Genomic DNA, 27,017 nt, shown 5'->3' with positions numbered 1-27,017 from the left:
GTCAAGGTAGTGTTCTAGGGGGATCTAAGGGTGCAATAAAGGTATCTTTATTCAGGGGGAACTATGCTACAGAACTAGATAGAAAAGTAGACCTATTTATACTAGTTAATATCCTGTTGCAAGGAATGCTCTAGAAATATGGGCGAAATACTATGTTGCACAAAATTATTATAGTGATTTCGCTTGCATCCTTCCCGTCATGAAGAAACCTATTATCTTGTTTTTCTTGAAGCCTCAAAGACGGCAAGCGCCTCTTTAGCGTTTGCGAGCGAAGATTTTGTTTCCCAAGTGGCTTCATCTAATGGATAGCCTTTCCAAAGAACGAGCCACTTAGGAGTTTTGCCAAACATTTTGAAGTCAATGATTTTGTCGACTTCATACTCCTCTTCTCCATCTACAAGCTCGGGGGCAGGGCGTGGTGGTAAGCGGTCGCCGAATTCACGAGGCGACTCAATATAGGGGCGAAGCAGATCGGCATTAAAGACTGGATGCTGATGCATGTCAGGCGGTAGTTCCAGCTTGTAGGCATTTTCATTGACCTTCGAAATGATCTTGTAAGGGCCTATGTACTCAGGTTCCAGTTTCTGCGACGGCCTATTTTTATGTCCCGCGACAGAGATGTTTTCCGAGCTTAAGAGCACCATGTCACCCACAGCAAACGTAGCAGGCCTGCGAGTTTTGTCCGCTTGGGCCTTTTGCCTATTCTGCGCTTCGATGATGGCATCCTGAGCTAGCGCCAAATTCATCGACTGGGTTCGAACAAAATCACTGACAGCCGGAACATTGGTATCAGGTGGCTTTAAAAGAGATCCAGGGACTAGTGGATGGTGACCATAGTTCAGAAAGAATGGGGAGAAGCCTGTCGTAGGATTGACAGAGTTGTTGTATGCGAACTCCATCATAGGCAGTAAAAGATCCCAGTCGTTTTGCTTGTACGATATGTAAGAGCGGAGCATTTCTTCTAATGTTCTGTTGGCGCGCTCTGTTTGTCCGTCTGATTGTGGATGGAAGGCAGTAGACATGTTAAGTTTGGTGCCCATGAGCTTCATCAACGTTGTCCAGAACTTGCCGGTGAAACGTGAATCTCTGTCTGACACAATTGTCCGAGGCATGCCGTGCAGTCTAAAAACATTGTCGAAAAAGAGTCGTGCAACATCAGAGGCAGTGTCGGTAGTTCGGCTAGCGCAGAAATGAACTTGCTTGGACAGTTTGTCCACAAAGACCGTAATCGCGTCAAAACCTCTGGCTGTCTTCGGAAGCTTGACAATGAAGTCCATTGTTACAGTATCCCATCGTTGGCTTGGAATTGCCAAAGGTTGGAAAAGCCCTGCAGGAGGCTTTAGTGAAGGCTTGTTACGCTGGCATTGCTCACAGGAAGCAATGTATTTTTTTATATCCCTCGCCATGCGTGGCCAAAAATATGTTCGTCGCATGCTACTGTACGTTTTATCGAATCCCAAGTGGCCTGATATAGGAGCGTCGTGAGCGTCATGCAAGAGTTGTGAACGGAGTCCGTCGTCCTTGGGTATGCAGAGGCGAGGGCCTTGTCCAGCGTTGATCCAGAGTAGACCATCCACCACGAAGTAACGATCCGAGGTAGAGGCATCCTTATACTGATGCACGAGGGGACCTAGAATTGGATCGTGTAGGTAGCAACTGGCTAGTTGTTTTCGAATGCCAGGGTCTAGATTGATATCCAAGGAGTTCAAAGTAGTAGGTGTAGCCTCCAAGTCCTTGAGGTCCGGTCTTCGTGAAAGAGCATCAGGGACGACGTTATCTTTACCAGGTTTATACTTGAATACGAAATCATACTCTTGAAGCAACTCCATCCATCTTGCTTGTCTGCGAGTCAAGTTCGGCTGGCTAGGAAAATGTTGTAGAGTGGCATGGTCGGTATAAACGACAAAGTGAGAACCATCAAGGTAGTATCGCCATGTCTTCAGAGCATGCACCACAGCCAGCAGTTCTTGTTCGTGTGTAGGATAGTTGCGTTCCGCTGGGTTGAGCTTGCGTGAAGTAAAAGCTACTGGTCGTGATTCACCATTTTGGTCCGTCTGGAACAGGACAGCACCAATTGCAAAGCCTGAAGCGTCTGTTTCGACTGCTGTAGAGAGGGCAGGATCGAATATCCTAAGAACTGGTGCTGAGCTCACTGCTCTTTTCAAAGTCTCAAAGGCGTCTTGTTGAGATTTTCCCCAGTGGAATTCCTTATTGGAGCCTAACAATTGTGTGAGGGGAAGAGCAATATCAGCGTAATGAGAAATGTACTGATGGTAAAAATTAGTCAAACCAAGGAATTGCATCACATGTCGTTGGGTTGTTGGTACTGGCCATTCCCTTATTGCCTTGACAAGTCCGCCATTCGTCTTGAGTCCATCCTTGGAGATGACATGGCCTAGGAACTCAGTCTCTTCCTGCATGAAGGAACACTTGGATAATTTACAATAAAGCCCAGCTTGACGCAAGAGGGAGAGTACTTGTCGGATGTGCTCTAAGTGATCTTTCTCGTTATCGGAGTAAATTAAAATATCATCGAGATACACAACAACACATTTATCAAGAAGTGGATCAAGTACGTTACGCATCATAGTCGAGAACGCTGCAGGTGCATTTGTAAGACCGAAAGGTACGACGTTAAACTCGTAGTGGCCATAGCGAGTTCGGAACGCGGTCTTGTGTTTATCATCAGGATGGACACGCATTTGATGATAGCCCGAGAGTAGATCCAGCTTGGTAAAACATTTAGCTGTTCTGAATCTGTCGATCAATTCATCGATCCGTGGTAAGGGGTACCTGTTTTTCTTTGTGATCTTGTTCAGGCCCCGATAATCAACACACATTCGAAGCGAGCCATCCTTTTTCTTCACAAAGAGGACTGGAGCACCGTATGGTGAGGTGCTCGGTGAGATTAATCCTTTTTGTAAAAGATCAGTTAGCTGCTTCTTCAGTTCATCAAGCTCAGCGATCGACAATCTGATGACAGGTCGGACAGGTGGGTCAGCATAAGGGTCAGTCTCTATACGCATGCTATCACCTCTGTCAGGGGGAAGGCCATCGGGAAGCGTTGTAGGAAAGACATCAGGGAATTCGACTTGAACGATTTGCTTGATAGAGTCCGGTAGTTCAGAACTACTGCTAGAGACAGGTACTGGAACTCGAACTTGGGCGAGGAATACAGAGGCATCAGGTTCCGAGGCAACGGTAAGGAAGTTAAGAGCAGATATGACGGAAGATCGCTGTCTAGGCTTCCTGTCGATGCCAGTGCAAGGCCACAAGACCGGGGTACCTTGGTATTCAAAATGCAGATCATTTGTTCGCCAATTGATGCGAGGGTTGATATCCGTCAGCCATGGTTTACCCAAAATTAGGTCGTATTTGGATAGAGGATAAACAATGGCGTTGATTTTATCCTGATACGCGTTGCGGGCGAGGGTGAACGTGGCTGTGTGCTGAGCAATTGTCTCGGTACCGTTGGGAAGAATGACAGGAATGGGTCTACCCTCAATTAGCGGAACATGTGTGTTCTCGCAGAAAGAGGAACTTATGACATTGCCTTCGGCCCCTCCATCTACAAGAATGCGCGCAGGTCGACCATTCACTGCTCCAATGAAAGTAAGAAGTCGGCGAGAGTTTTTATGTTTGTCATAGGTAAGGCTGAAGGATTGAAGGCGAATTTCGTTACGACAATGGGAGTGGCGATTGGATGAACTAGGGGTAGATGAATGAGTGGAAGTGAGTGAAGTGGAAACAGTGAAAGGATCAGTGGAGGGGAAAATAGGGTCGGAGAGGGGATTGTTTTTTAGCAATGAGGAATGAGTAGGGGAATGGGGATCAGGATGAGGTGAATACTTAGAGAGTAGATGTAAGGAAGTAGATGCAGTGGGAGCAATAGAGTGATCAGAAAGGGGCATGGATGTTATATTTGTGCACAAAGGATTTTTATTTGTAGTCATCAACTAACTGACCATGCCCTCTATTATCCAGGGCTTGAAGGCTGGGGCTAGAGGGGGCGAGGCAGGCCTGGTTTACTGCTCGCCCTCCTCTTTTCCCGACTCAGAAAGCGTATGGTCATTGTTTTCTATATTAAAGACAGAGGTGCGTTGGCATTGTTCGGCTCTATGACCTCGGTTCCGGCATCTGAAACAACGCCCCTCACGAACGCAACGTTCTCGTTCAGCTGCTGTGAGCTTGGGTAGCGAGCTTGGCTTGGAGTGGTTTCTGTTTGGTCGTTGCTGATGGAGAGAGGTGTACAGGTTGGCAACCAACATTCTCATGTTATCGAGATCCATTGGTGTAGGGCCAGAATTATTCTCATGATGGGGTGATAAGGCGTTCGGGGTAGCGGATACAGGGGTGGCATCGATGGGATGTAGAATACTGTGGACAATGGTCGCCTGCTCAATGGCATCGTCCAACGTCTCTGGCTGTCTAAGTCTTACCTGCTTGCTTGTTTCGGGCTCAAGGCCTAGCATGTATTTTTGCAAAGCAGAGTCTTTGTCGAGATTTGTAGCCAGACGTAGGTGGCTTCTAAACTTGCTCGTATATTCTGCCACACTCATCCTTCCCTGACGAAGTTTATCCAACGCTCGGCGAGCTGCATTCGCAGAATCTGGAGGGGTGAACTGACGGAGGAATGCTTTACGGAAGTCAGCCCAAGGTGTATCGAGATTCAACCCGGAATCTCTCCACCATGCCTTGGCTTCGCCATTGAGACTGAGGACAGCGTATCGAACCCATTTGGATGGCGTGAGTGTGACAATAGTGTAATACTCCTCCAGGCTGTCGACAAAGTTTAAGGCTGCAACAGCGTTAATAGCTCCTTCGTAAGGCGTAGGCTTCTGTGGCTTTAGGACCGTGGCGAGGGTTCTGGCTAGGTCATTCTCAGCGGCTTCGTTGGCTTTAGCAGTAGAGAGGGCCTGATTAAAAGCAGTAGCTATGGCTTCGCGAATGTTCAGAGGAAGATCGATGGACGAAAGGGCGTTATTCAAGTGTTCCATGGCGAGGGGTGAAATTCAATGGTAATTGTAGTTCTCTGGGTGTGGTCGTGGTTTCCTTTGCTACCAATGCAAAAGTCAAGGTAGTGTTCTAGGGGGATCTAAGGGTGCAATAAAGGTATCTTTATTCAGGGGGAACTATGCTACAGAACTAGATAGAAAAGTAGACCTATTTATACTAGTTAATATCCTGTTGCAAGGAATGCTCTAGAAATATGGGCGAAATACTATGTTGCACAAAATTATTATAGTGATTTCGCTTGCACACTAAGACGCGACAAATCTTTGACATGAGAACCCATGCTGTCTTATAGATAGATATGTAGTTATCTGGTACAAGCCCCTCTACCAGAAATGAATAAAGAATCCATGGGTGTGGTGTGTGGACCCACATCTTATTCTCACTAACTTTTTTCTACTGTTACGATCTATCCGCAAAATATTTTTCAAGAAATGTCCTCCGCCTCGCTACTCGTTACATGATGGACTTTTATATGTTTGGCGTCGCGGAACAAACCTAGTCTGTATTCCGCAGAAGTCTGATATTCGTCTTACCCTTCTCCACGACGCTCACGACTCCGCTATAGCCGGACATCTCGGATTCGATAAGACCTATGATATCCTTCGTCGTTATGTATTCTGGCCCAGGATCGCTCGCGATACTCGCAATTATATCCAAACCTGTGAAAGCTGCCAACGCAACAAGCCTAGCCGACAACGCCCTGCAGGCCTGCTCCATCCCCTCGCGACCCCCAAAGAACGCTGGAGTACTGTGACGATGGATTTTATTGTCAAGCTTCCCAAGACTCCTAGAGGTTTCGACGCCATCACAGCATTTGTTGATAAATTCTCCAAGCAGGTGCATTTTGTGCCTAGCACCACCAAAGACAAGGCTTCAGATGTGGCTAGGATCTTCTTTGACAACGTGTTCAGGCTTCATGGCATGCCTAAAACCATCGTCTCGGACCGTGATACAAAATTCACTAGCAAGTTCTGGCAAGAACTCCATCGGCTCATGGGCTGCAAACTCGCCTTGTCCACAGCATTTCATCCGCAGACAGATGGCCAGACCGAACGCGCCAACCAGACATTGGAAACAATCCTTCGTGCGTTTGTAGATCAACGACAAACCAATTGGGACCTATTGCTTTCCGCTGCTGAATTTGCCTACAACAACTCGGTTAACGCGTCAACTGGATTTTCACCTTTTTTCTTGAATGCTGGATTTAACCCGCGTGTCCCAGCATCTCTTCTACAACCTACCATCCACACATCATCAAACCCTAGTGTGAAAGAATTTTTGGAGTCCCAAAGCGCGGCGCTTACGTTGGCAAAGGAAGCCATGGAAGAAGCAAGAGAGAGGCAGGCAAGAGGCGCAAATGCTCGCCGACGTGATCACTCATTTACTGTTGGAGACCAGGTACTACTCAGCACAGATGATATCACCGTTGACGCTGATAAGAACAGGCCGACGGAAAAGCTCCGAGCATTATTCGCTGGGCCTCATACCATTGTCGAACAAATCTCGCCTGTATCATTCCGATTAGAACTTCCAAATACGATGAAGATCCATGATGTGTTCCATGTGGACCGTTTTAAAAAATACATTCCATCGCCAGAGGCCTTAGGGCCCAGAGTTCCAGCACGGCCGCCGCCTGAAATTATTGATGATGAAGGGGAATACGAGGTCGAAGCTATTTTAGACCATCGATTCAGTAGCAATCGCCAGGAGTTCCTCATTAAATGGAAAGGCTACCCTAGAGAGGACTCCACTTGGCAGCCAGAGAGCACCCTTACAAACTGCACCAGGATACTGAAGAAATACAAGAAAACACATAGACTATAATTTTTTTTAAAATGGGAAGGTGTGACAGTATATAGCCTTAAGCCTATAAAAAGGCTTGTTTTAATAATTATAATAAAATCATCTTTTGTCTCTCTTAGTTATTACAAGCGGCGACATGATCGAGGCCAGGCTTCTCTGCTTTGATGGCCTTCTTTAAATCGTCAATAGTTTGGTTAGCGAGAATGTCCCCTGGGAAGGGTTCCGATTGTTCCTCTACAATGCAATAGAAACTCAATTTGAATGGCTCGGTAGACTCATTGTTCTTGGGCTTTGCTGGAGATTGATTGTCCGTGGTTGAAGATTTAGAGATTGGCCCCTTGGCTGATTTATTCACTTTCGGCATTATCGTACAAGGCAGAATCGAGTAAAAAAGATCTATTTGAGCAGCAAACTGTGGTTCTTAAATTACATTCCGTGATAGTAGCAAATTTAGTTTTATTAAATACAAACCTTTTTCTTGTTCCTTTGTGCTCTGTAGGCCTTGAGAAAGGCGTTGTTGGACCCAATCATGGCGATTGCCTCGGGAACTGACACCAGGGCTCCAGCTTCCTTTTCCTTTAAGTTTAAGTTTATAGGTGTTGATTTTGATATCTCTTCTGTTTTTCCTCAGAAAAAACAGCCTCAAAATGTTGACGGGATACGGTTTCCAATAAACAAGATGGTTACACGGAATGACTTGTAGGTGATATTTTTAGTGAATTTTCTTTGAAGTTAAGGTAAGAGATAGCATATTTTTGATTCAGTCAGGTGGATGAGTAACTCCAACTCTTAATCACTTTCCTTTTGAAATATGCCAGGATCATAATAAGTAACGAGAACGAAAGAAAGATGTCTTTATTATGATCCGGGGATCTTCGTTAAATAAAAAGGGTAAAAATCTTAGCTATAGTAAAAACCCATGTAAATGACTGCTAATCGCAACACCTTTCTTGCCGAGGTATAGTAAAAGGTCAAGTTATGTACCAGCCCTAGGCTACCTCCAGTAGGTAGCATCCAAAAATAGGGGCATTATGATAAACATGCACTTACGGAGAGGGATGGGAATGAGCCTAAGTGTATTGTTCGAAAGCTTACATTAAATTTCATAATTTTTTTTTTTTTTTTTTTTTTGAAGACCTGACAATATTCAGGAAGCACAGAAGAAGCTGAAACGGGAGGGTCCGCGCTCTCGGAGGCTCAAACAAAGCTGCTGTTGCTCTCCTAGATCCTGATCTGTTATAGTCAACATGGGGTATGGCTTGAGTTGAGAGATGGTGAAGCTTTACGAGCTGCTGCAATGTCACGGACTGTACGAAGGTATTCTTCAGAATCTCCCGAAGATTCATCTCCCTCAGACACAAGTCAACAACTCAAACTCAGACGTACAGCTAGATAAACTAATTATCGAAACAAAGGAGTACTTGGAGCATGTAAAAGCTGCGGAGGTAGAATTACATACTGGCATTAATGAGGTACTAAGAACTATACAGCAAGATAGATCAGGGCAACATGCTGTTGCTAGGGCAATTCTTGAATTCTTATCCAAGAAATAAAAAAATAAATTTATTCGTGATAGGGAACCTCGTCGTATAGACCAGGCTGGAGATATTCATCAATTGCAGGGGGATCAACCTCAAAATGAGATGATGTACTTGATCCATTGTAGCACGTATGGATGTTTAAAGATCACCGCACATTGATAGTATCAGGCAACGGGTGAAAGCAGTACCTTGAGGTTTTTTTTTAAAATCAGTGAAGGCGAACATCCTCGTAAAGCCCCACTCTACAGCTATTCGATGCTTGGACATGGAGGTATATAGGTTAGCTGTGGTGGGCTTAATGGGACAGGAGCTGTTCTAAATAGTACTAGTACGTGCAGCGATAGGGTCTCCATAAATAACAAGAGACTGTCCGTTTTCTGTCCAGGTACGTTCCTCTAAAACTTCATGCAAGCTGGATGTCCACATTGTGATCAGACCATGAATCCTTCCATCGTAGGGGCCTCGTAAGTCAATGATTATTCTGTCAGGAGTCAGGAAGGATTGGTACTTGAATCCATGGCTGTGGTAGTTAGTGGCCATTGTAAATTGAGCGCTGGCCGAAACTTGGGCGAGCAGAAGCGCGCAATGTACCATCGACGAAAGCAAAGCAGCAATCCAATGGAGCCCCAGCACCATATATTTTACTTGCAAATCCAGAAAATGCAGCACAAGTTAATCGGATGGGATCGAAGATAAGGAGTCTTGCCCATCGAATGGTCACAAGCCGAACAACAAGATTAAATATCCTACTAAGGACCGGAATAGAACAGCCGAAGACTTGCATTGTGATGTAAAGTCGTGAAGGAAATGCAAGTTGATACAGCAAGGTTGTTAATACTTCAAAGGCACTAACGGTGTCGCGCTGGACAGTTTGAAAGTATTCAGGAAACCAAAGGTGGGTGATTATTTCTCACATTTGTCCCTTGATAAACCTGAACACCATACGGAAATCTGCGTCAGGAAGTGTTTCTAAATCGATACGATTATTCTGGAGTCGAGGTAGCTGTATTATCCCCCTTCTGTCGCGAAGCCGTCGAGCGTTGGCGAGGTTTGAGAGAATGGTTGCAATGCGGATACTTGACATGAATGTCTAAGTCTTTATTTAAAATCAGTCACAGTACTATGGAAAAGGTTCTGAAGGCGAAAACAAAATGGTCATTTTTCAAAAACACATCAGGCTCTTGATGTAAATTTGGTTGCGAAACTAATAAATAAACCCTACATGACCTAGTAGGCCCTTATAATCAAGAAAATTAATAATGAGCACCATTAATGAAGAAAAGCAGTTTTACTAGTGATTCTTTCATTTTTTATATTTATTACTTTTATCCTATCTTAGATCCTTCTGATCTTACTTTATCGAACTGAATTAAACATGGATAGCAAAAAACAAAGTGGCGAAAAGGGGGAGAGGATGTACCATGTTATTCTTATTTTTTTTTTTTTTCTTTTTCTTTTTTTCTTTACAAAGGCAACTCGAAGCTAACATTAAGCTTAGCTTCACGAGCCATGTTGACCATCTTGCTCAATTTGACTGATTTGCTGGCAGCATCATCCAAGTCATCTGAAGTGATGATACGAAGACCAGACTCAGCAATTAGCTTCTTGGCCTCATCGACCTCAGTACCCTGGAGTCGGACTACAAGAGGGATCTGAAGCTGAAGAGTCGAGGCAGCAGCAATAATACCTTGGGCAATAACACGGCAAGACATGATACCTCCGAAAATGTTGGTAAAGATAGTGGTCACACGTGGGTCCGAGGAGATAATCTTGAAGGCCTCAGTGACCTGCTCAGCAGTAGCTCCACCACCGACATCCAAGAAGTTGGCAGGTTCACCGCCGTGCAACTTGATGATATCCATGGTCGACATGGCCAAACCAGCTCCGTTGACGAGGCATCCAATGGATCCATCCAATCCAATGTAGTTCAAGTTGTACTTGGCAGCTGCGACTTCACGAGGATCCTCCTGTGTGACATCTCGAAGGCCGTGTACTTCCTTCTGGCGGAACTCAGCATTGTCATCAAAGTTGATCTTGGCATCCATGCAGATGACTATTGGAAGAAAGAGGTAGACGAACAAAGTAACCAGACATTAGATCAAGCATACAAAAGTTTCACAACAAGGCCATGGAAGTCAAAAAAAAAGTTACCTTCATGATCAGAGGACTCGGCCATTGGGTTGATCTCAACCATAGTGGCATCCTTCTGCATGAAGAGATCGTAGAGATTGATCATGGTATCGGTGGCTTGATCGACGCACTTGGGAGTGAATCCCATACGCTCAGCAAGGTCACGGACGGCGGCGCGGTCAACGCCCTTGTTGATATCAATGGGCAACTGGAGAATAGCCTCAGGGTTCTCAGCAGCGACAGACTCAATGTCAACACCACCTTGGGATGAGGCAACCATGACGGGACCCTGAGACTTGCGGTCCATCAAGACGGCAAAGTAGTACTCGCGACGGACGTACTTGCGCTCACAAATATAGACCGCGTTACAGATCTTACCAGCAGCACCTGTCTGCTTGGTAACAAGCTTGTGGCCAAGCATTTGGTCAGCGAACATTTTGGCCTCAGTAGGGCTAAATTGAGCACAGCACAAATCAAACTGTTAAAAAATAGCACTTTTTTTTTTTTTTTTTTTATAGAAAAAAACAAACATAAAAATAAAAAATAAAAAAATAAGCGGGAATAGCTCCCATTTGAAGCGTGTCCATCATCAAATAAGATCAACTTACGAGAAGATAGTACGGACACCTCCCTTCAAGCCAGAGTCGAAGGTACCCTTGCCACGACCACCAGCCAAAACTTGAGCCTTGATAACCATGTCCTCAGTTCCTATTAATAAGACGACCCATAGTCGCTTGTTAGAATCTGAAAGCCGCCTGCATTTGATCTTAATCCTCCTTGATGCGTTCCATCTTTTCTATCCACCAAAAACTATTTGACATTGTTTCCCACAGTTGCTAGGCCAGTCAATTTCTGCATGTTGCATGCCTTCTCCTGATCGCAAAAGCTTCTTGGAAAGCCTGATTTCGATAATTAACCACACTCCCATTCAGAATTAATCCATTCCAGTCCTTTTTATCAGTTGAACACCAGAAATGTCGTTTTGTCCTACACAATCTGTACACACATTTGCAAGGATCTGCGTCACATGTAGCAATTAAAATATTGTCTTCCTATGCCCAATCCAACACCATGGGGAAACTAAAATTAGTTATAAGCATCATATGAAAACATAAATGCTTACCGAGGCTCTCAGCAACCTTATAGGCCTCAGCGCCTGACTTAGCAACACCACCGCGGGGAGTCTTGATCCCCTGCTTCTGGAGAAGTTCCATAGACATGTACTCGTGGATGGACAAGAAGCGCTTCTGCTGTTGAACAGCAGGGTTAACGCGGGGCTGTAATGCAATTCCGAAAAAAGAAAGAGCCATTAGTAAATATAAAGCAAACCTTGTTTCCAAGGAGGCAAGCGAACGGGAGACGGAGACGGGGATAATTAAAAATGATTGTGGGAATAGATCGCAGGCAGATATAACAAAATAGAGGAAAAAGTGGAAATGTATAAGAATGAATTGATTGACTGATCGCCTGCCTACACAACGTAATATGCTAAGGATGAGGGTTCTTCCAGCACCAAGCGAGAATATCGTTAAGTGCCTAGCCGCTATTGAGAAGATACTATGGTTGCTTAACATCTTTGTTGGGATTTTATAAACATTGTGATCTCATCAGAGCGGGTATATCGTATATCCTTCTGCCGATTAAGAACGTGAGAAGCAGGATGGAGTTCTAGCGAAACTCGGACAGTGCTACAGATCAACTGAGTGACATGAAAAGGCACATTAATGTCGTAGGCGAGTCATCCAAAGTTGAATGGGTGATGATCCAGGTCCATGCAAGGCGTCTTAATGCCTTCCCCATAAAAAATATTTTCAGGTCACTTTTGTTACTCCCCCAAACTTGATAAACAGTGATGATTTATATATGGAATAAGCGAAGAGACAAGGCGTGTGTGCGCGTGTCTTACCAAGGCCTTGGCCATTGCCGAGGCTGATCGGATGGTGCGGAACATGTTGGATGGGATGGAAGAAAGGAGAAAAATGAAGAGTGGAGAGAAGAGAGGATGCGAATCTGAATCTTATCATGTCCCCGACATGAAAGTAAATAAAACAATTTCATTCACGACACGACGTTTGTACGTGATTGATCTGTGTACGTAATCTACGACTGTGGCATTTCTGTTTATCCCGAATCCCCTCAACGCTTAAAATCAAAGACCAGGGGTCAGTAATCGCATTCATGTGTTATACACCCTATATGACAAAACTATTAGGCTTCGCATTGAAAAAATACATAGGAAGAGGGAAGGGTTTTAGCGATAAAGTAACTTGTTATTGCTAGAAGCTCTTGACTTTTTCAATCAAGTATAAAATACTTTGATTCCAGTAACACGAGCGTAGTTACTTTTAAAAACAACAATCATAAATTAATGTATTATTCTAATTTGATGTATTTATATGTCTGATATTTACATGGATCCAACAATAGCTCCACTTTCGACGCTTTCTTCCGTGTACTCAATTGCCACGGCATTCTTGAAGCCACATTCTCGAATTAAATACAAGCATCGCGCCATATCTAGCAGCTTCTTGCATCGCTTTCCTAGTACGCGTCTCTGGTCTCTTGTAAATGTCGTCGCTTCGTCATCTTTGTTAATCCAAATTCCTGGCCCTGAGGCATCCTTACCAGGCCTTGCGACAAGTGTACTTTCTTCTTGTTTGCCCAATGTCGCCCATCCTGTTAATTTAATTATCCATGGGATCCATACTCCTAGTTGGTCATCTGAAATGTCATATTTTTCATCTTCCTGTTGATTTTGCATCTGTTGTTTCCCATGCCAAACTGGATTATCGTCCCTCCTTTGATCATTCTCTACTCGTTTCCTTTTCTTAATGCTTGCTACACTCAGAAGCTCCTTTAAGTAAGGTCTAGCTACAAGTGAAGGTTCGCAAATACCATGGCAGCATGTGGCAAAGCAGATTGAGTAGCTGTCTAAACTTTTGGATCTGGATTGCATCTCTCCCTGTTGTTGTTGTTGCTGCCTTTGCTCTCGTATCCACGATAGAGCAAGATCTGTTGCCGACCCACAAAAGTGCTTTGAAATACAGATATACTGGGTGGGGATCAAAGTTGACTGATCTTGTGGATCCACTTCTCCTCCACCTTCTGTCCACTCGCGCCATGCCACACCAGGTTCGACCTCGTGGATGAGCTGTAAATTTTTGAGCTTAAGCTCTCGCACATCCTTAGTGATCCGTAACAGCCGAGGCTTAACAGGTCTAGCTTGTGTGCGAATCATGTAATCAACCTGATTTCTCGAACGGAACTTTTGGCGGTCAAGGAGCACAAAATTATATGGTTCATAGACGCTATTCGCCAAACTAGTGTGATTTAACTTTGTCTGCAAGGTTGCTGCTACTGGCCCTACTGGTTCTGGTGTGGTTGATGTATTTAAAGGTCCTGAGATACGTTTTGAGACAATGCTTTCCAACACTAACTGGAGGTGTCTGGATAATCCTCCAGTTCCTGCTCCAAATTCTACAAATACGGGTCTCCGTTTTGACCCTGTCTGATGGCTATCTTTGTTACTGCCTGCTGTGCGGCCATAGTGGTTATTCTTATCGCTAGCGTCACCACTACCTTCATGTAATGGACTTGAAACGCAATCTAAAAGGCCGTGTGAAATCATGGCCTGAATAAGTTGGGACTCTTGAGCCAGATGCCTTTTTTTTTTTGTCCCAGCATCCGCAAAAAGAGCCTCGAAAGACTCATGGCATGGAAACTCTTCTACTCGTAGCTTTTTCTCCTCGCCAACGGGATCTTGATCACCATCATCAATAGTACTATTACAATAGCTCGTTTTTGTCCCTCCCCGACCCAGTTTCCACTCATCTGGTCCATCCCAGTGATCCAACACTTGTTGAATGATCAATGAAGGTGCTTTGGAAAAGACTCTTTCAATAGCTCTAAGGAAATCGCTTGGGATATCTTTTGGATCGATGGGTAGATCTTTGCTCAGTCGTTTGGTTTCAGGATCCTGGTAGATACCAGCAGCCTTTTCCTTCTGTATAAGCTCTTGCGCCGCCTGTTCTCGGAGAAACTCTTTCTGATGATGTCCACACAGAATTTGCTGGGCATCATACAAGGGCTGTAGGAGCTTGCTCCGCAAGTCGAGATAACCTTCCAATTGGTTTTGGAGCTCCTTCTCTGTGATCTGAACTGTTCCGCTACCATGCGATGAGATTTCAGATCCATTCACAAAACATCGTTCCTCAAGTTGCTGAATCTGTTCCAACAGAAGAGGTGAAAGCTTCGCTGGTAATTTGCAATGACGGAAGCGCTGCTGTTTGCTTCCCCAGACTGCATGCTGGCAAATGACGGGATGATACTGCATTGATGAAGCAGGGTCATATTTAAAAAAACTTTTTGTGATTTGAGAAAAGCTTATGTGAAAACGTTGTCACTAATTTTGTGTAAGCATTTTTTACTGGTATTACGCGGACCTGCGCGTTTACTTTTATCCAAATTGCTGAAAACTAGGCATTGGTTAAATAGCCTGTCAATGAAAGACAGAAAGGAAGAAGGCATGCTGCATATAGTAAATAGTGATGACAAACAAGAAAAAAAAAAAAATAGAGTAGACATGTGGCGGAGGGAATAGTGGAGAACAATAAGAAAATGAAGGGGAGAACTAGGAAAAGATGCAGCGAAAAAATGTATCAAGATGATAAAAAAAAAAAAAATACAAAAGCTTTAAAGCCTTCTTGATGTGCTAATCATGACTGGTGTTCTTCTTCCAAAATACGATCGGTTGAGATCCCAAGACCTTTCATAGACTCCTTAGTGGGACTCACAGGAACAGTTCTGGATGATGATGGACGTGTTTTACTTGGTGCACGCTTGCTGATACCAGACATTGAGATCGAACGGGGTTTGCGAGCAGGGCCGACAACATTTCGGTCAACCTTTTTGGATGATAAAGACGAGCTAAATGACTGGCGACGAGCAGATGCTTGCACTGGACTACCAGGGCTCACAGGTGAGTGAATTCTCAATCCGGCCATCTGCGCCTCATGATCTTCTGGTTCATATTGTGCAGGGTATTGTCCCTGAGCATCCTCTTGTTGTTGCTGTTGCTGAGGATATTGTGAGTATGGTGAGGATCCATAGGTATAGTGCCCGTCGTGAGGAAGACGATTGATCGGACTTTCTGGGCCTGCGCCGATGAAACTAGGAGGGCTGTACATATCTGGCGAAACCGAAGCAGGTGAGAAGCCGTGATGGATTTGTGGGGTCATATATGACCCTGGGTGCCTCGCCTGCGGTGACAGTGGGCTGGTTGGATATGACGATTCTGAGCCATGACGCTCATAATAATTGGGATCGGACTGTGAAGCAATATGAGAGGCTGACCCGAGAGACTGATACTGATATGACGATCCGTATCCATAGTTGGGGTAATAAGGATAGTCGCCATTCACTGATGGAGCAGTTCCTCCATTGCTGCTGATGCTATCGTTCCTGTAATATCTATCATCGACGGGCTGCGTAGCGGATCCGGCATTCTCTTCGTTGTCTGCGTAATGACCAGGAGATCGGCCACGAACAACCAAAGGAGCAGAGAAGGATCTCGCGACCAGAACCATTTCACCCATACTGGTCTCTGCAAACAGATCCACATGGACCTGGTAGTATTGCTGGGCTGCTCTTCTCTTACCGTTGTTTGCTGTAGCCGTTTTGAACTGCACACGTTCGAATGTAACTACATTAGGATTTGATCCTGAAGAGTACATGCTCAGATCGCCTCCAGCTCTAAGAGGTGTCGGCCTAGGCGTAATCTGTGGGCCTTTGTCACGCTTGGGGGTATGCTGAACTAGCTCAATTGCCTTTTCTCCATTTTGAATCTGCGCGCCAATACAAATCAAGAATTTGTTGACTTGAACGAATTCGCCGTTGCGGTCCATTAGACATGGGACTTCTGGATGCATAGAGGTGTCAAGACCATGGATGGAGAAGGAGGCACTGATCTGGAAATAGTTGCGACGGTAACATGTCCAATCATTTGCCGCCAAAAAGAATCCGCGATCAATCTTGGCTGCAATCTTGATGTTGTAGCTGAATATGAACAGGTGATCGACAATAAAATAAAGGTTATGAGTTACATGGATGGATAATCAAAAACAAAAGGAAGAAAGGAGGTAAGCTCGTTAGCATCGATGTCAGTTGGAGTTCGTACCTTGTGGACCGATCCATGCTGCAAAGGTTGTAGTGCTGTTGGGCTGGATAAAAATAAGGACTTTCGTGAGGAGCGAATACTTCAGATCGACGTTTTGTGCGGTTTGCAAACATTGCTTGTGCCGATGTTGGAGAAGGAGCTGAGGTAGAATAGGCTGTACTGGGGTCCCGTCCATTGATGGGCATGCCATCAGGACCTACGATTGGACTCTCGGGCAGATCGTCGGGATTGCCATGATGATTGTTGTATGGGTGGTTCCTATTAGGAAATTAGTAATGAGAAATGAGTAAGTTACAACTGGCAGGAAAGGAAGGGGATTTCTCTGTACGCACGACTGCCCAAAATCTGAAGCACTCATCGTGACGACGTCATATCTTCTTCACATTGTTGATGCTGTACAAGGACAAGAGTTTCAGCACTTTTTGTTCCTCACATTTGGCATTCCTTCCACTCCGCCCCTCTCCTTCTATGTTGATAGAGTGGCTAGCTCATCTGAAGTTGCAAACTCTGAACAATCCACTAAAATACCTGAAACAACTGTTTGAAAAAAATTAAAATAAAATCATCCACCTTTGATAACCTCGAATAGTGTGTTAACGAGGTAGAGGACGACCCATTGCCGAGTGTTGAATTTGAACTAGAAGCATTATTGCTGACATTATGGGCAACATCATCAATCTTGCTGCTCACATGGATTGAGCAGCCTAGGCAGGGGCATTCCCATTCTCGGTAGAGCTTTTCTCAATACACGAAATACAGGTTTTTTTTTTTTTTTTTTTTGGAATATATTCATCTACCATAAAGAAACCATACCCAATGGGAAAAAAAAAAAAAAAAAAAAAAAAAAAATATCGACGGAAAGGATTCTTTCTTCGGTCAGAATTCCACATCTTTACCGCATCAGGCAGGTTTTTTTTTTTTTTTTTTTTTTTTTTACCGCGATCTATTTCACTTTTAAAGATGATACTACACCTCCCATCTGCATTCACTCCTGGAAAAGAAGTAAGCGATCATAATGTGGCGGTGCAACATAATCCTGGCCAGTTTCACAAGAATCGCCTAGTGTCTGTGTGCCTGTTGTCACATCACATCTTGTACCACGCCTGCTTTGGCCACAGGGACACAATTACCATCAGCATAAGAAGCACAGCACTCTCAAATTCAATTTTTTTGTGTCGCCACCCTCTGGGGAGAGAGAGAGAAAATAATTTTTTGTCCAACTGTTTGATACTTACAGATGTGGATGATGATCCTGTGGGTATGATGCATGTTGTGCATGATAGGGTTGGGCATGGTACTGATCATAGTCGTAGTGCCCCTGTTGTTGTTGGTAAGCATGGGCATTGTTACCAGAGGAGAGTGGTGAAGGCGACACTATAGGGGTCTGAGAATGAGAGTGAAGTCCATTGGCTTGAGGACCATTACCGAATGGTGCGGTCTGGATAGGCGGGGGAAGGTAAGGCCCATTGGAAGTGGATACGTGTGGGTAATGAGATTGTGAGGATACTGGGAGAGTGGAGTAATGGTTATTATGGCCATTACCGTTGCTGGTGTTGTCATTATGCTGTTGCTGTTGTTGTTGTTGCTGATCATGATACTCAGAATAGCCGCTTCCGTGCTCGTTGTAGTGTTGTAATGGTTGTTGATGACGCGTACCGCTGGCGTTGATGGTATAGTCCATGGTCATTCCCGACCGTGGTTCGGTCCTATCCGGGTAGTCTGCATGTTTTGACGCATTGGATGCAGAACGGTCTCTGGAGTGCTCAGCCAGGTTTACTGGGGGCGAAGTAGCGGTAGTCATTTTCTTTTTTCCGTTTTTGCTTTTATAGGGTTGTTTCTTATCTTGCCCTGCTATGATGTAGAGAATGAAAAAGAAAAAGAGAAGAAAAGGCGTCAATAAAAAGAAAAAAATAAATAAAAAGTAAGGGGGGGAATAGAAGAACGGGAGTGTTTTTTTTTTTTTTTTTTTTTTTTTTTTTTTTGCTGGAGAGGACCGGGAGAATATGGATGAGCACTGGAAAGTCAAGGGCGCTAAAAGAAAAAGAAAAAGAAAAAAAAAGAGGAGGAGAAGGAGACCGATCAAAGTACAGGAACAGAAGCAAGGACAGTAAGAGAAACAAGACGCTGAAAGTGTGAATGTGTGATTTTATCTGGTAGAGAAGAATAGGGGAAGGAGAGAGACGGAATGATGGATTATGATAGGCATAATGTTGATGATATGATCAAGTGTGGATGTGAATGCTTTCTTGCTGATAAATGATGAAAAAAAGGTAATTGAAATGTTCCCTTGAAAGTCAATCCCCTTTTTTACTTTATTTTAGTTTATTGCTTGTTTGCTTGTCTGCGGGAAAGAGACAGCGTCAACAAGAAGCAACGGGAGTGAAGAGGATTGACACCATGCACCGAGAGAAAGATAACGAGGATATCAATCATATCAAATCAAATCATATCAAATCATATCAAATCAAATCAATCAAGTAAGCAAGCAACCAGTCTTTGAATGTTTAAAAAAAAAAAAAAAAAAAAAAAAGGGTGTGAAATGGAGAAAGAGAATGAATGAGCAGAAGCACACCTTCAAAGGAAATGGCAGTAGATGGAGCAAATGAGAAGATGAATAAGAGAAGGAATAGAGGAAGGAAGAGGAGGATGGAGAACAAGAATAGAGGAAGGATGGAGGGGAAGAAACAAAGAAGGAAGAAAGGAAGAAAAGGAAGAAGGGAAGAGGAAGAAAGAAGAGAAGAAGAAAAAAGAAAGTAACCAGTTCTAAAAAGCAAACAACTAAACTAAAATAAGGTAAAATAAAATATTACAAAGTGAATTAAGATGGCGTTGAAAGTGTCCAAGGTTGTAGAAGAAGAGCAAAACAAGTAAACAAGCAACAAAAGCAAAGCAAGGCAAGCGAGCATGGAGGCATGGAGGGCAATAACATGCTCAAACCATCGTGTGCATGAATGAATGAAATGTCTTTATTAAATGTTTACTTGTATTTATCGCATTGCATATCACATCCAATCCTAATGTATATATAATCATGTATAATCGCATTGGATAGACAGACATCTTTTATCATGAAAGAATAAAGAAGAGTCTGATGATGGGAAAAAGAACTAAAACTAAACTAAAACTAATCTCTTACTCACTCTCATTCATCCGCATCTGCATCCATATCCACATCCACACCCACACCCACATCCACATAAATGAAAACATTGAGCGAATCATTTTCCTCTCTCTCTCTCTCTCTCTCTCTCTCTCGCTCTTCTCTCTCTCTCTCTCTCTCTCTCTCTCTTGTCATGACCTTGGCCTTGAGTAACAGATAAATAAACCAAAAAAAAACCCAGCACATCACACAACATTTGAATTCGTGCTCACATTCACGGTGCTTTTGATCCTCACTAAACAAGGATAGAGAGTGACATTGATGAACAAAAAGATAAAGAAAAAGAAAAAGGATATGGCGAGACCGACCTTGGCCCCTTTGCCTTCATCCAACGTGTCGTCCTCGATTCAATAGTGTGGAAGAAACTATTTCAATTTAATTTAATATTATTTAATATTATTACAAATAAACATTTTACCGAACCTTCAATGTTTTGTCTGTCATCTCCGAATGGGGCGTGTGTCCCCCCCTCCTCTCCTTGCTGGCCTGATCCCTCCTATCCCATTGTATTTTCTTTGCAATGGCATGTTTGCGCACACACACACCGCCTTCTCTCCTTACTTGCCTCCTTTCCTTCCTTCTATCTTTCTGAGAGAGAAAATTTAGAAGCAAAAAAAAAAAAAAACAATGAACATCAAGAAGCAAGACCATTGGTTGGCGCACATTGGACCATGCATGGTCTATGGCACATGTAGATTTTCGACAACCGTTCTATTCTCCCTAACCCAACATCTTTTGCACCACTTTTATTATTATTATTATTTTTTATTTTTTTTCATTCCTGCAAAAATATGCTCAACAACAAACATGCAGGCACATTCAAATGAACAGCCAATTGAGTATACTCAAATGAATACACTCATTCAATTCGCTCTACACTGCAATTATATATATCTCACATAATATTTCATCCAGGAAATAAAAAGGTAGATGATCAAGCCATCAGCTGTAACTCTTTGTTGAATACATCCAGATAGTAAGAGATGATAGAATGTTAAATATAATATGAGAACATACATATCACCAAAGCGCGTTTTATCATTAATAGATACTACCAACATTTCAGCCCCTATCTCCTACGACAGAATGCCCCGATATAATTTATAATTGCCGCCCATCACGCTTAATATCCATGTTTGTTCATCTTAATAGCATACATAAAATAATAAAAAATGTCGTACATGAACATATTCACTACTCAACTATGCCCGTGCTTTTTTTTTTTTTTTTTTAGGTCTTCTCGTGCATAGGCATGGGCCGGCGAATAATATAAAAAACTCGCGACAAATTCCTGCTCCTGTTCCAATCGTCATTACGTATCATACTTTTTTTTTCTTTTTTTCTTTTTTTTTGTTTCTGGTCATGCCACCTTTGTCTCTCAAGCTTTTATTTTCAATTTCTTTTTCCATGTCTGCACATCAAACTGCATGCAATAAATGCCGTCCAATCGACAATCGAAGCTTGTGCTCTCTGTTTTGGAATGGATGAGTGAGCAACAACAAAAAGAAAAAAAAATGTGTTAATGCAAATGTGGCAAGGCATTGGACTGAATGTGAAGTGAAGGGAAAAAAAATAAGTGCGAATAGAATAATAACTGGTCGGATTTGTATTGAACTTTGTACGACCTTTTTCTTCTCGATCAAGTCCCTTCAGTGCATACATACATGTCTCTCTCTCTCTCTTCTCTCCCCCTTCGCCTTTCAGTTTTACTTTGCTCTTTTCGCTCCGCGAACGAACCCAGTGGTCATTGGTAAAAGAGTTACAGCAGTAAACAAAGAACATTCAGGCACTGACTAACATTCGCATGTCACTGCCTTATAATTGGACAAGAACACCCCATTATCGTCAACGACTGATGATTGAGCTTCAAGATTAATGGGCTGAAAAGAACATCAGATATGCACCCCTGAAATCTCATACTCCCTTGTACTTTCTTCACGCTCACCCTTCATTTCTCTTTCTCTTTTCTCTTTGACAGACCAGGCGGGTTGCCATAGTTTGACAAGAAAAGACATTGCATTGGATATAATAACCACATCCGAGCACGCAATCACTTCTCTCCCATATTCACACGTGTGCCTCCTCACTTATTTTGCTTTACTTGAATGGTAGAAAAAGAAAAAAAAAAAAAAAAGAAATCAAATTAAAGGTCTACAAATATACATTTATACTTGCTTGTTAAAAAGAAAAAAAAAAAAAAAAAAAAAAAAAAAAACGTAAAACTCTATTGAGTACATCCCTCTAGGAACAGCATTGGTAGTTTTCGTCCAGAAAAGTGTGCGAGCCTGGTAGAGTGCACAGGTACGGTACGACAATGCATTAGTTCTTGGGTAACATTTTGGGTACAGAGAAAAAGAAGGAAACTGATACTTAAAAAATAAAAGAGGTCTTAAAAGTTTAATCGTTTCCGAGAGCCAAACAAAAAAAAAAAAAAAAAAAAAAAAAAAGACGAACAGGGCTCCCCTTTGTGTCCCAAGCTTCAAAGTGTTATCGTCTCGATGGACATTGAAAATCTCTTTATTCGAAATAAACATTATAGATGACAAAATCCAATGAGTTCCCGCGCTGTTTATTTTTACACCCAATTTGGTACACATAAAAGTAGAACTCGACTGGTATAAATGGCTATCTTCCTCCGAGATTCATCAGTTCAATATGTAATGCTGCAGGAAGACAAGTACAGCATCTTGGGAACGACAAGAGATTAGTTCAATCTATCATGAAAGGGGAAAGATATTCCATTGACTTTGGGATGATCAGTAGATGGGCGCTCCTCTGTTAGGAGACAGACAGAAAATAGTTGTTGTTGTTTTTTTTTTTTTTTTTTTTTATATTATATTTATATTGTATTGATATGCAGCATCAGAATAAAGAATAAACAGACATTTGAAAACAAGGGAACCTGATTTTTTTCTTCTTTTCAATAAACACTCTTGGTTTTCCGGGGGCAGCCTTACTGTGTACATGCATGGCTCAAATATAATATACATGTATACCTTTTATTCTTGAGCATCTTGACTTTCTCATGCCACTGGTATAGGCAACTAGCATAGAGCAATGCTCAACAATGCCTACTTCTGTTAGTCTTTGTCGTTTCTCTCAAAAAGAAAAGGCTCTCTCTCTCTCTCTCTCTTTAAAAAACATTAATAAATGTTAACATTATGTGTGTGCATGTTCATGTACTGATTTCCTCTAGATAGAGAAGACAACGGTGATTTTGTGACACAGTTTAAAAAAAGAATGAGAAAGGAAGCGAACGTCGTTCGTTGGCATGTGTGCATTCAAACTGTAACAATGTCTTTACGCACTTTATCCGTGCACAAACCATTCAAGCGAAAAGGAGGCACTTTCTATCTCAATCGCTTATTATTATTATTATTATTATTATTATTATTATTATTATTATAATACATATATATATATACTATACTATTATCACTATTATATATATATAATATATATAATTATTTACTCGCCACAAACATTGGCTGAGATCAATCCATCGCTCGCAATCAGCCCGCGATCACATCCATCGAATTCATGCAATCTTAACTTTATTAACAACCTGCCCAAACATATGTTGACCGACCCCAGAAAGGAGGCAGAAAAAGATGCAAGAAATGGGTTAAAGAGCAACTTTTAATATGGGTTGTCATATATATAATTGCTTTTTATAACTACTTTTTGTAATTAATTGATACTCACTCATCTTTGTTGCATCGGATAAAACATCATGGCTCCATCATCAGCTGATAACAATCTTACTCCACTCTCAAGTGAGCTAAACACATATCTGAGGTGTTGTACTTTGAACCGGGTGAATCTACGTCTACTATGTAGCCTAATTCAAGAGAATAGGCACATGTGCCAATTAGCAAGATTTGTACAACGCGTGATGTATGTCTCCGAGGAGCCAGAGTCAAGTAATGTGCCGATAAGTATATAGATGCATGTACGCTATTTACATACTATGTAATACATGTAGTTGGAAAAGGGTGTCCTGATGTTCACCTCATTTGTCGGCTTTGAAGCACAGCATCCATCGCCTACTTTTGATTGGTCATGCTGTTATTTTATGTCTCACGCCAAATCCAAAAGTAAGTTGAGTCTGATCAATTGAAAGCAACAATAATAGAACATTTCTTCCAAATTCAAGTCAAGACGAAGTTAATATCTCTTGAAGAACAGCATTGAGATAGTGGTCATTGGTCTCCTTTGGATTCAAAGCAGGGCGAATATAACTAGAAGGCAAAAGGCAAATAAACCTAAACCATTTTTTATTTTTTTTTATTTTTTTTTACAACTGAACAACTGACAGAAATAAAACCAGAATTGCATGTGGTGGCGAGCAGAATAAAGAAATAAAGCAAGAGTCTACAGAGAGCGTTATGAAAAAGAAAGCTAGTACTTTTAATATACCTAACTCTCATTTGTTTGAGCCATGGTGGTTGTCGATCACAGTAACCTTTAATCAAGATTAGACCTGCTCTGAAGTAAACACCCATCAATCAGCTTTATTGGTACTACAAAGCGTGCCCAGAATATTTAGGATGTAGTCAACACAGCAATGAAGCATATTGAGACTTCATTGAATGCATACGAGTAGTGGCAAATCGCTCTTATTTCCTCTCATGATTCGGTTCATGGAAATAAAGGAAATCGCGTCAACAACCCCATGTAAACCTGGTGAATTGTAAGAGGGTTTTTTTTCCAGTGCGGTTCACTATCGGTGGTTTCCGATGTGGTGTACCAAGGCCGTACCAGGGTATTATTGTGTTAGGATACATCATACTACTAGTGGACCTGCGGTGTATCGCGCTAGTCAAGTCCATTAATAAAAAAATATATATCCAGACTTTGATACATTGGTGAAAAAGCGCACCGGCGAAAAGCACTGACTGCTTGAGACCATCACAACCGTGCACAACAGGATGTCTGAGGTCTCAACTATCTTTTGACGCCCATGTATTTTCTTATGCTTACAGACCTGCACTCATTCTCTGCAGCTGTGCCGGCTCAAGTAGACTCAGGATTCGATTTCTTCCAGTTCCATCCAGCAACAGAGTCTGTGCGTGCTGCTTATGAAACCCCAGAAGCTCTATACTTTGCCACGCGCGAAGAACGACCTGCAAGAGCCTTTCAAGGGGTTTGTCAAGCTATTGCATATCAGAATATGTATACTTGCCTCTGCTCCGCACAGAACAGGACTGTTTTTGTATGTGCACATCTAATCATTGTCCTTTTAACCTTCGTGGGTAGACTGCATTAAAGTCCAGAATCGAAATCTACCACGAGCTGCACTGTTCACTTTGTCCTTTCGAGTCTGTCGTGAGCCAGGATGAAGAGAGGAAGAGGACATTTCTTGGATGACAGATCCAGCCGGACTCTTTGATGCAAACGCTGTTGTTGTTCTTCGTCACTAAGGCCTGATAACCTGGCACCAAACGTTGATGATCATGAATACCAAGACTAGGGCGACTGTGATCACCAACGTGCCGTGGATGTATGAATTGAGTGCGAGTGGGGCAGGATCGTCCATTTTTAGAATCCATTCTAAAATATAACAAATGAACTGTGTCATAACCAAACGAACCGGGCTATATTATTTGCTTTTTTCATTCGAGGTCATCTCAGAAGCTCAATGTCCACAATGCTCCAAGAATATCTATCTGTAATCCAAATGTGAAGTGTAATATATGCCATACAAAAAAAAAAAAAAAAAAAAAAAAGTCCATTCAGAAACGGCTATTTATTAGAGCATTAAAGCGTCCTCTCTAGAACCGCCATGTGCCAAAACAAATTGGCGCATAGATAGCTTAGTAGAAAGTGGAGGGGCGCGAACCCATGAAGAGAGCGCGGTGAGACTTGTCGGCAGCGCGAATGACGCGGTGAGGCAAGGGGAACTTGAGGTTGGGGACCAAGAGCTGCTTGATGTAAGGGCGACGAACCTCAGAGTTGGCAACCTCAGCAACACGGATGACCTGGATGGAGCGAGAGCGGGCGCGGTGGCGAGAAGCCATGTCGGAGTAGCAGGCCTCAACAGCAGCAACGCGAGACAACTCACGGTACTCCTTGTACATGTTGTGAGTGCCAGAGCGAGAATCGTAGCGGATCCAGATACCGAAGTTCTTGATTTGAAGAGGCTTCTTCTCGAAGATCTTTTAATAATAGGAGTAGTCAACATAAATGTTAACTTCAATATCAGAACAAAAGATTTCTTACTCAAAAAATTGATTTGTTCTATTTTTTTTTTTTTTTTTTTTTACCTCGTTGATGCCAACAATCTCACCGTTGACCTTCTTGACCTTCTTCAGCTTGCGCAAGAAGTACCAGAAGCGGGACTTGGCGATGACCTCGTTGGGGGCAAAGAGGCGCATGCGGAAGAGCTTGGGGGTGGGCTCCTTCTCGGTAGGGAGGTGGCGACCGACAATTTGGTACTCGTGAAGCTGTTGATGCATCAATTTGTTTCACAATAGCAACAAATAAAAAAAGAAATAAAAATAAAGACGAACCAAGTAAGATACTGGTCAAATCGTTGTTTTGTGCAGGGGAAGAACTTTGTTGTATTAAAACAAAGGAACAAGGGTGTCCTGATCCGCAAAAAAGAAAAAAGCGGTCATTCATCGTTTTCTTTAGCACGCTATTCCTGTCGCCATATAATTTAACAGTGACGCCGTTTGCCTGATACTGCCACCCGCTCGCTTTGATAAAGGCGTGGGGAGGCGGATCTTTCATATGAATGTCCAAGACAAATGTTGATCAGATTTGGTGGTACGACATCTTATTCTTTTCAAGTCCAAGAAATAAATTGCCTTTGTGGATCACTTGCAAGACCTTAGCAATTCAACATGTTCAGTTCATAGTTGATTGATTCAGTATTTGCAATGATACAAGACGACAGCTGATTAAGCGATGGTCGTAACAGACTTCCATAGATCTCCAGCTGCGGTTGTTTTGAATATCACAAAGATGAATTGATGGATGGTAGAAGGGTAGATGGATGGATGGATGATGTATCCTTCTCACGGATGTACAATGGATGGTCACGCACTCTGGACATGTTTGAGAAGCTCTGTGCTGCAAAAAGAGGGATTAAGCGAGCTCTCAGTCATTGCATTTTTAAATACTCTTTCTAGGTTCCCACGTGATCATGAAAATTTTTAAAATAAAAACGCGACTGTTTGAATCTCCT

The 27,017-nt window shown here is 42.7% G+C and overlaps 7 protein-coding genes across 7 annotated transcripts; all 7 read right to left on the bottom strand.

Moving 5' to 3' along the window:
* Positions 1–6,934: 6,934 nt before the first annotated feature.
* On the bottom strand, positions 6,935–8,900 carry BCR41DRAFT_398884 (hypothetical protein; the record flags this gene model as incomplete). Its single annotated transcript, XM_022029006.1, has 5 exons — positions 6,935–7,173; positions 7,291–7,395; positions 8,106–8,169; positions 8,279–8,301; positions 8,687–8,900. 5 exons carry the CDS (start codon positions 8,898–8,900, stop codon positions 6,935–6,937), a joined length of 645 nt encoding a protein of 214 aa, XP_021878902.1.
* A 911-nt stretch (positions 8,901–9,811) lies between these two features.
* On the bottom strand, positions 9,812–12,494 carry BCR41DRAFT_358712 (ATP-grasp domain-domain-containing protein). Its single transcript, XM_022025099.1, has 5 exons — positions 12,397–12,494; positions 11,614–11,767; positions 11,099–11,198; positions 10,512–10,942; positions 9,812–10,413 (listed from the first exon to the last, which is right to left on the bottom strand). The coding sequence occupies exons 1-5, from the start codon at positions 12,439–12,441 to the stop codon at positions 9,824–9,826; spliced, it is 1,320 nt and encodes a 439-aa protein (XP_021878901.1). The 5' UTR covers positions 12,442–12,494; the 3' UTR covers positions 9,812–9,823.
* Positions 12,495–12,890: 396 nt separating this feature from the next.
* BCR41DRAFT_358711 (methyltransferase TRM13-domain-containing protein) lies at positions 12,891–14,892 on the bottom strand. The gene has a single exon (XM_022025098.1). It carries the CDS (start codon positions 14,821–14,823, stop codon positions 12,898–12,900), a length of 1,926 nt encoding a protein of 641 aa, XP_021878900.1. The 5' UTR covers positions 14,824–14,892; the 3' UTR covers positions 12,891–12,897.
* A 220-nt stretch (positions 14,893–15,112) lies between these two features.
* On the bottom strand, positions 15,113–16,919 carry BCR41DRAFT_358710 (hypothetical protein). The gene is made up of 2 exons (XM_022025097.1): positions 16,666–16,919; positions 15,113–16,544 (listed from the first exon to the last, which is right to left on the bottom strand). Exons 1-2 carry the CDS (start codon positions 16,848–16,850, stop codon positions 15,206–15,208), a joined length of 1,524 nt encoding a protein of 507 aa, XP_021878899.1. The 5' UTR covers positions 16,851–16,919; the 3' UTR covers positions 15,113–15,205.
* Positions 16,920–17,001: 82 nt separating this feature from the next.
* On the bottom strand, positions 17,002–18,645 carry BCR41DRAFT_139399 (hypothetical protein). Its single transcript, XM_022019531.1, has 2 exons — positions 17,901–18,645; positions 17,002–17,202 (listed from the first exon to the last, which is right to left on the bottom strand). Exons 1-2 carry the CDS (start codon positions 18,464–18,466, stop codon positions 17,154–17,156), a joined length of 615 nt encoding a protein of 204 aa, XP_021878898.1. The 5' UTR covers positions 18,467–18,645; the 3' UTR covers positions 17,002–17,153.
* A 4,461-nt stretch (positions 18,646–23,106) lies between these two features.
* Positions 23,107–25,377, bottom strand: BCR41DRAFT_388381 (hypothetical protein; the record flags this gene model as incomplete). The annotated part of the gene is made up of 8 exons (XM_022027997.1): positions 23,107–23,175; positions 23,251–23,263; positions 23,591–23,782; positions 23,989–24,090; positions 24,245–24,313; positions 24,509–24,643; positions 24,809–24,961; positions 25,115–25,377. The coding sequence occupies 8 exons, from the start codon at positions 25,375–25,377 to the stop codon at positions 23,107–23,109; spliced, it is 996 nt and encodes a 331-aa protein (XP_021878897.1).
* A 177-nt stretch (positions 25,378–25,554) lies between these two features.
* Positions 25,555–26,902, bottom strand: BCR41DRAFT_358704 (ribosomal L18ae/LX protein domain-domain-containing protein). The gene is made up of 3 exons (XM_022025096.1): positions 26,877–26,902; positions 26,092–26,271; positions 25,555–25,983 (listed from the first exon to the last, which is right to left on the bottom strand). Exons 1-3 carry the CDS (start codon positions 26,883–26,885, stop codon positions 25,642–25,644), a joined length of 531 nt encoding a protein of 176 aa, XP_021878896.1. The 5' UTR covers positions 26,886–26,902; the 3' UTR covers positions 25,555–25,641.
* Positions 26,903–27,017: the final 115 nt, after the last annotated feature.

This window comes from Lobosporangium transversale (assembly GCF_002105155.1).
Source record: "Lobosporangium transversale strain NRRL 3116 chromosome Unknown BCR41scaffold_34, whole genome shotgun sequence".
In the NCBI taxonomy this organism is placed as follows: domain Eukaryota; kingdom Fungi; phylum Mortierellomycota; class Mortierellomycetes; order Mortierellales; family Mortierellaceae; genus Lobosporangium; species Lobosporangium transversale.
The sequence above is the reverse complement of the archived record's forward strand: the minus strand, read 5'-3'. Positions and strand labels throughout refer to the sequence as shown.

Excerpts from the sequence above, each read along its gene's own strand:
- BCR41DRAFT_358712 (XM_022025099.1), bottom strand. The coding sequence starts at position 12,441 with ATGTTCCGCACCATCCGATCAGCCTCGGCAATGGCCAAGGCCTTG. Across the intron at positions 11,768-12,396 it reads CGGCAATGGCCAAGGCCTTG|CCCCGCGTTAACCCTGCTGT; the intron begins GTAAGACACGCG and ends ATTGCATTACAG. Across the intron at positions 11,199-11,613 it reads TAAGGTTGCTGAGAGCCTCG|GAACTGAGGACATGGTTATC; the intron begins GTAAGCATTTAT and ends TCTTATTAATAG.
- BCR41DRAFT_358711 (XM_022025098.1), bottom strand. The coding sequence starts at position 14,823 with ATGCAGTATCATCCCGTCATTTGCCAGCATGCAGTCTGGGGAAGCAAA.
- BCR41DRAFT_358710 (XM_022025097.1), bottom strand. The coding sequence starts at position 16,850 with ATGCCCATCAATGGACGGGACCCCAGTACAGCCTATTCTACCTCAGCT. Across the intron at positions 16,545-16,665 it reads AGCATGGATCGGTCCACAAG|CTACAACATCAAGATTGCAG; the intron begins GTACGAACTCCA and ends GTTCATATTCAG.
- BCR41DRAFT_139399 (XM_022019531.1), bottom strand. The coding sequence starts at position 18,466 with ATGACTACCGCTACTTCGCCCCCAGTAAACCTGGCTGAGCACTCCAGA. Across the intron at positions 17,203-17,900 it reads CAGGATCATCATCCACATCT|TTGTTTCAGGTATTTTAGTG; the intron begins GTAAGTATCAAA and ends TTTTTCAAACAG.
- BCR41DRAFT_358704 (XM_022025096.1), bottom strand. Across the intron at positions 25,984-26,091 it reads AGATTGTTGGCATCAACGAG|ATCTTCGAGAAGAAGCCTCT; the intron begins GTAAAAAAAAAA and ends TATTATTAAAAG.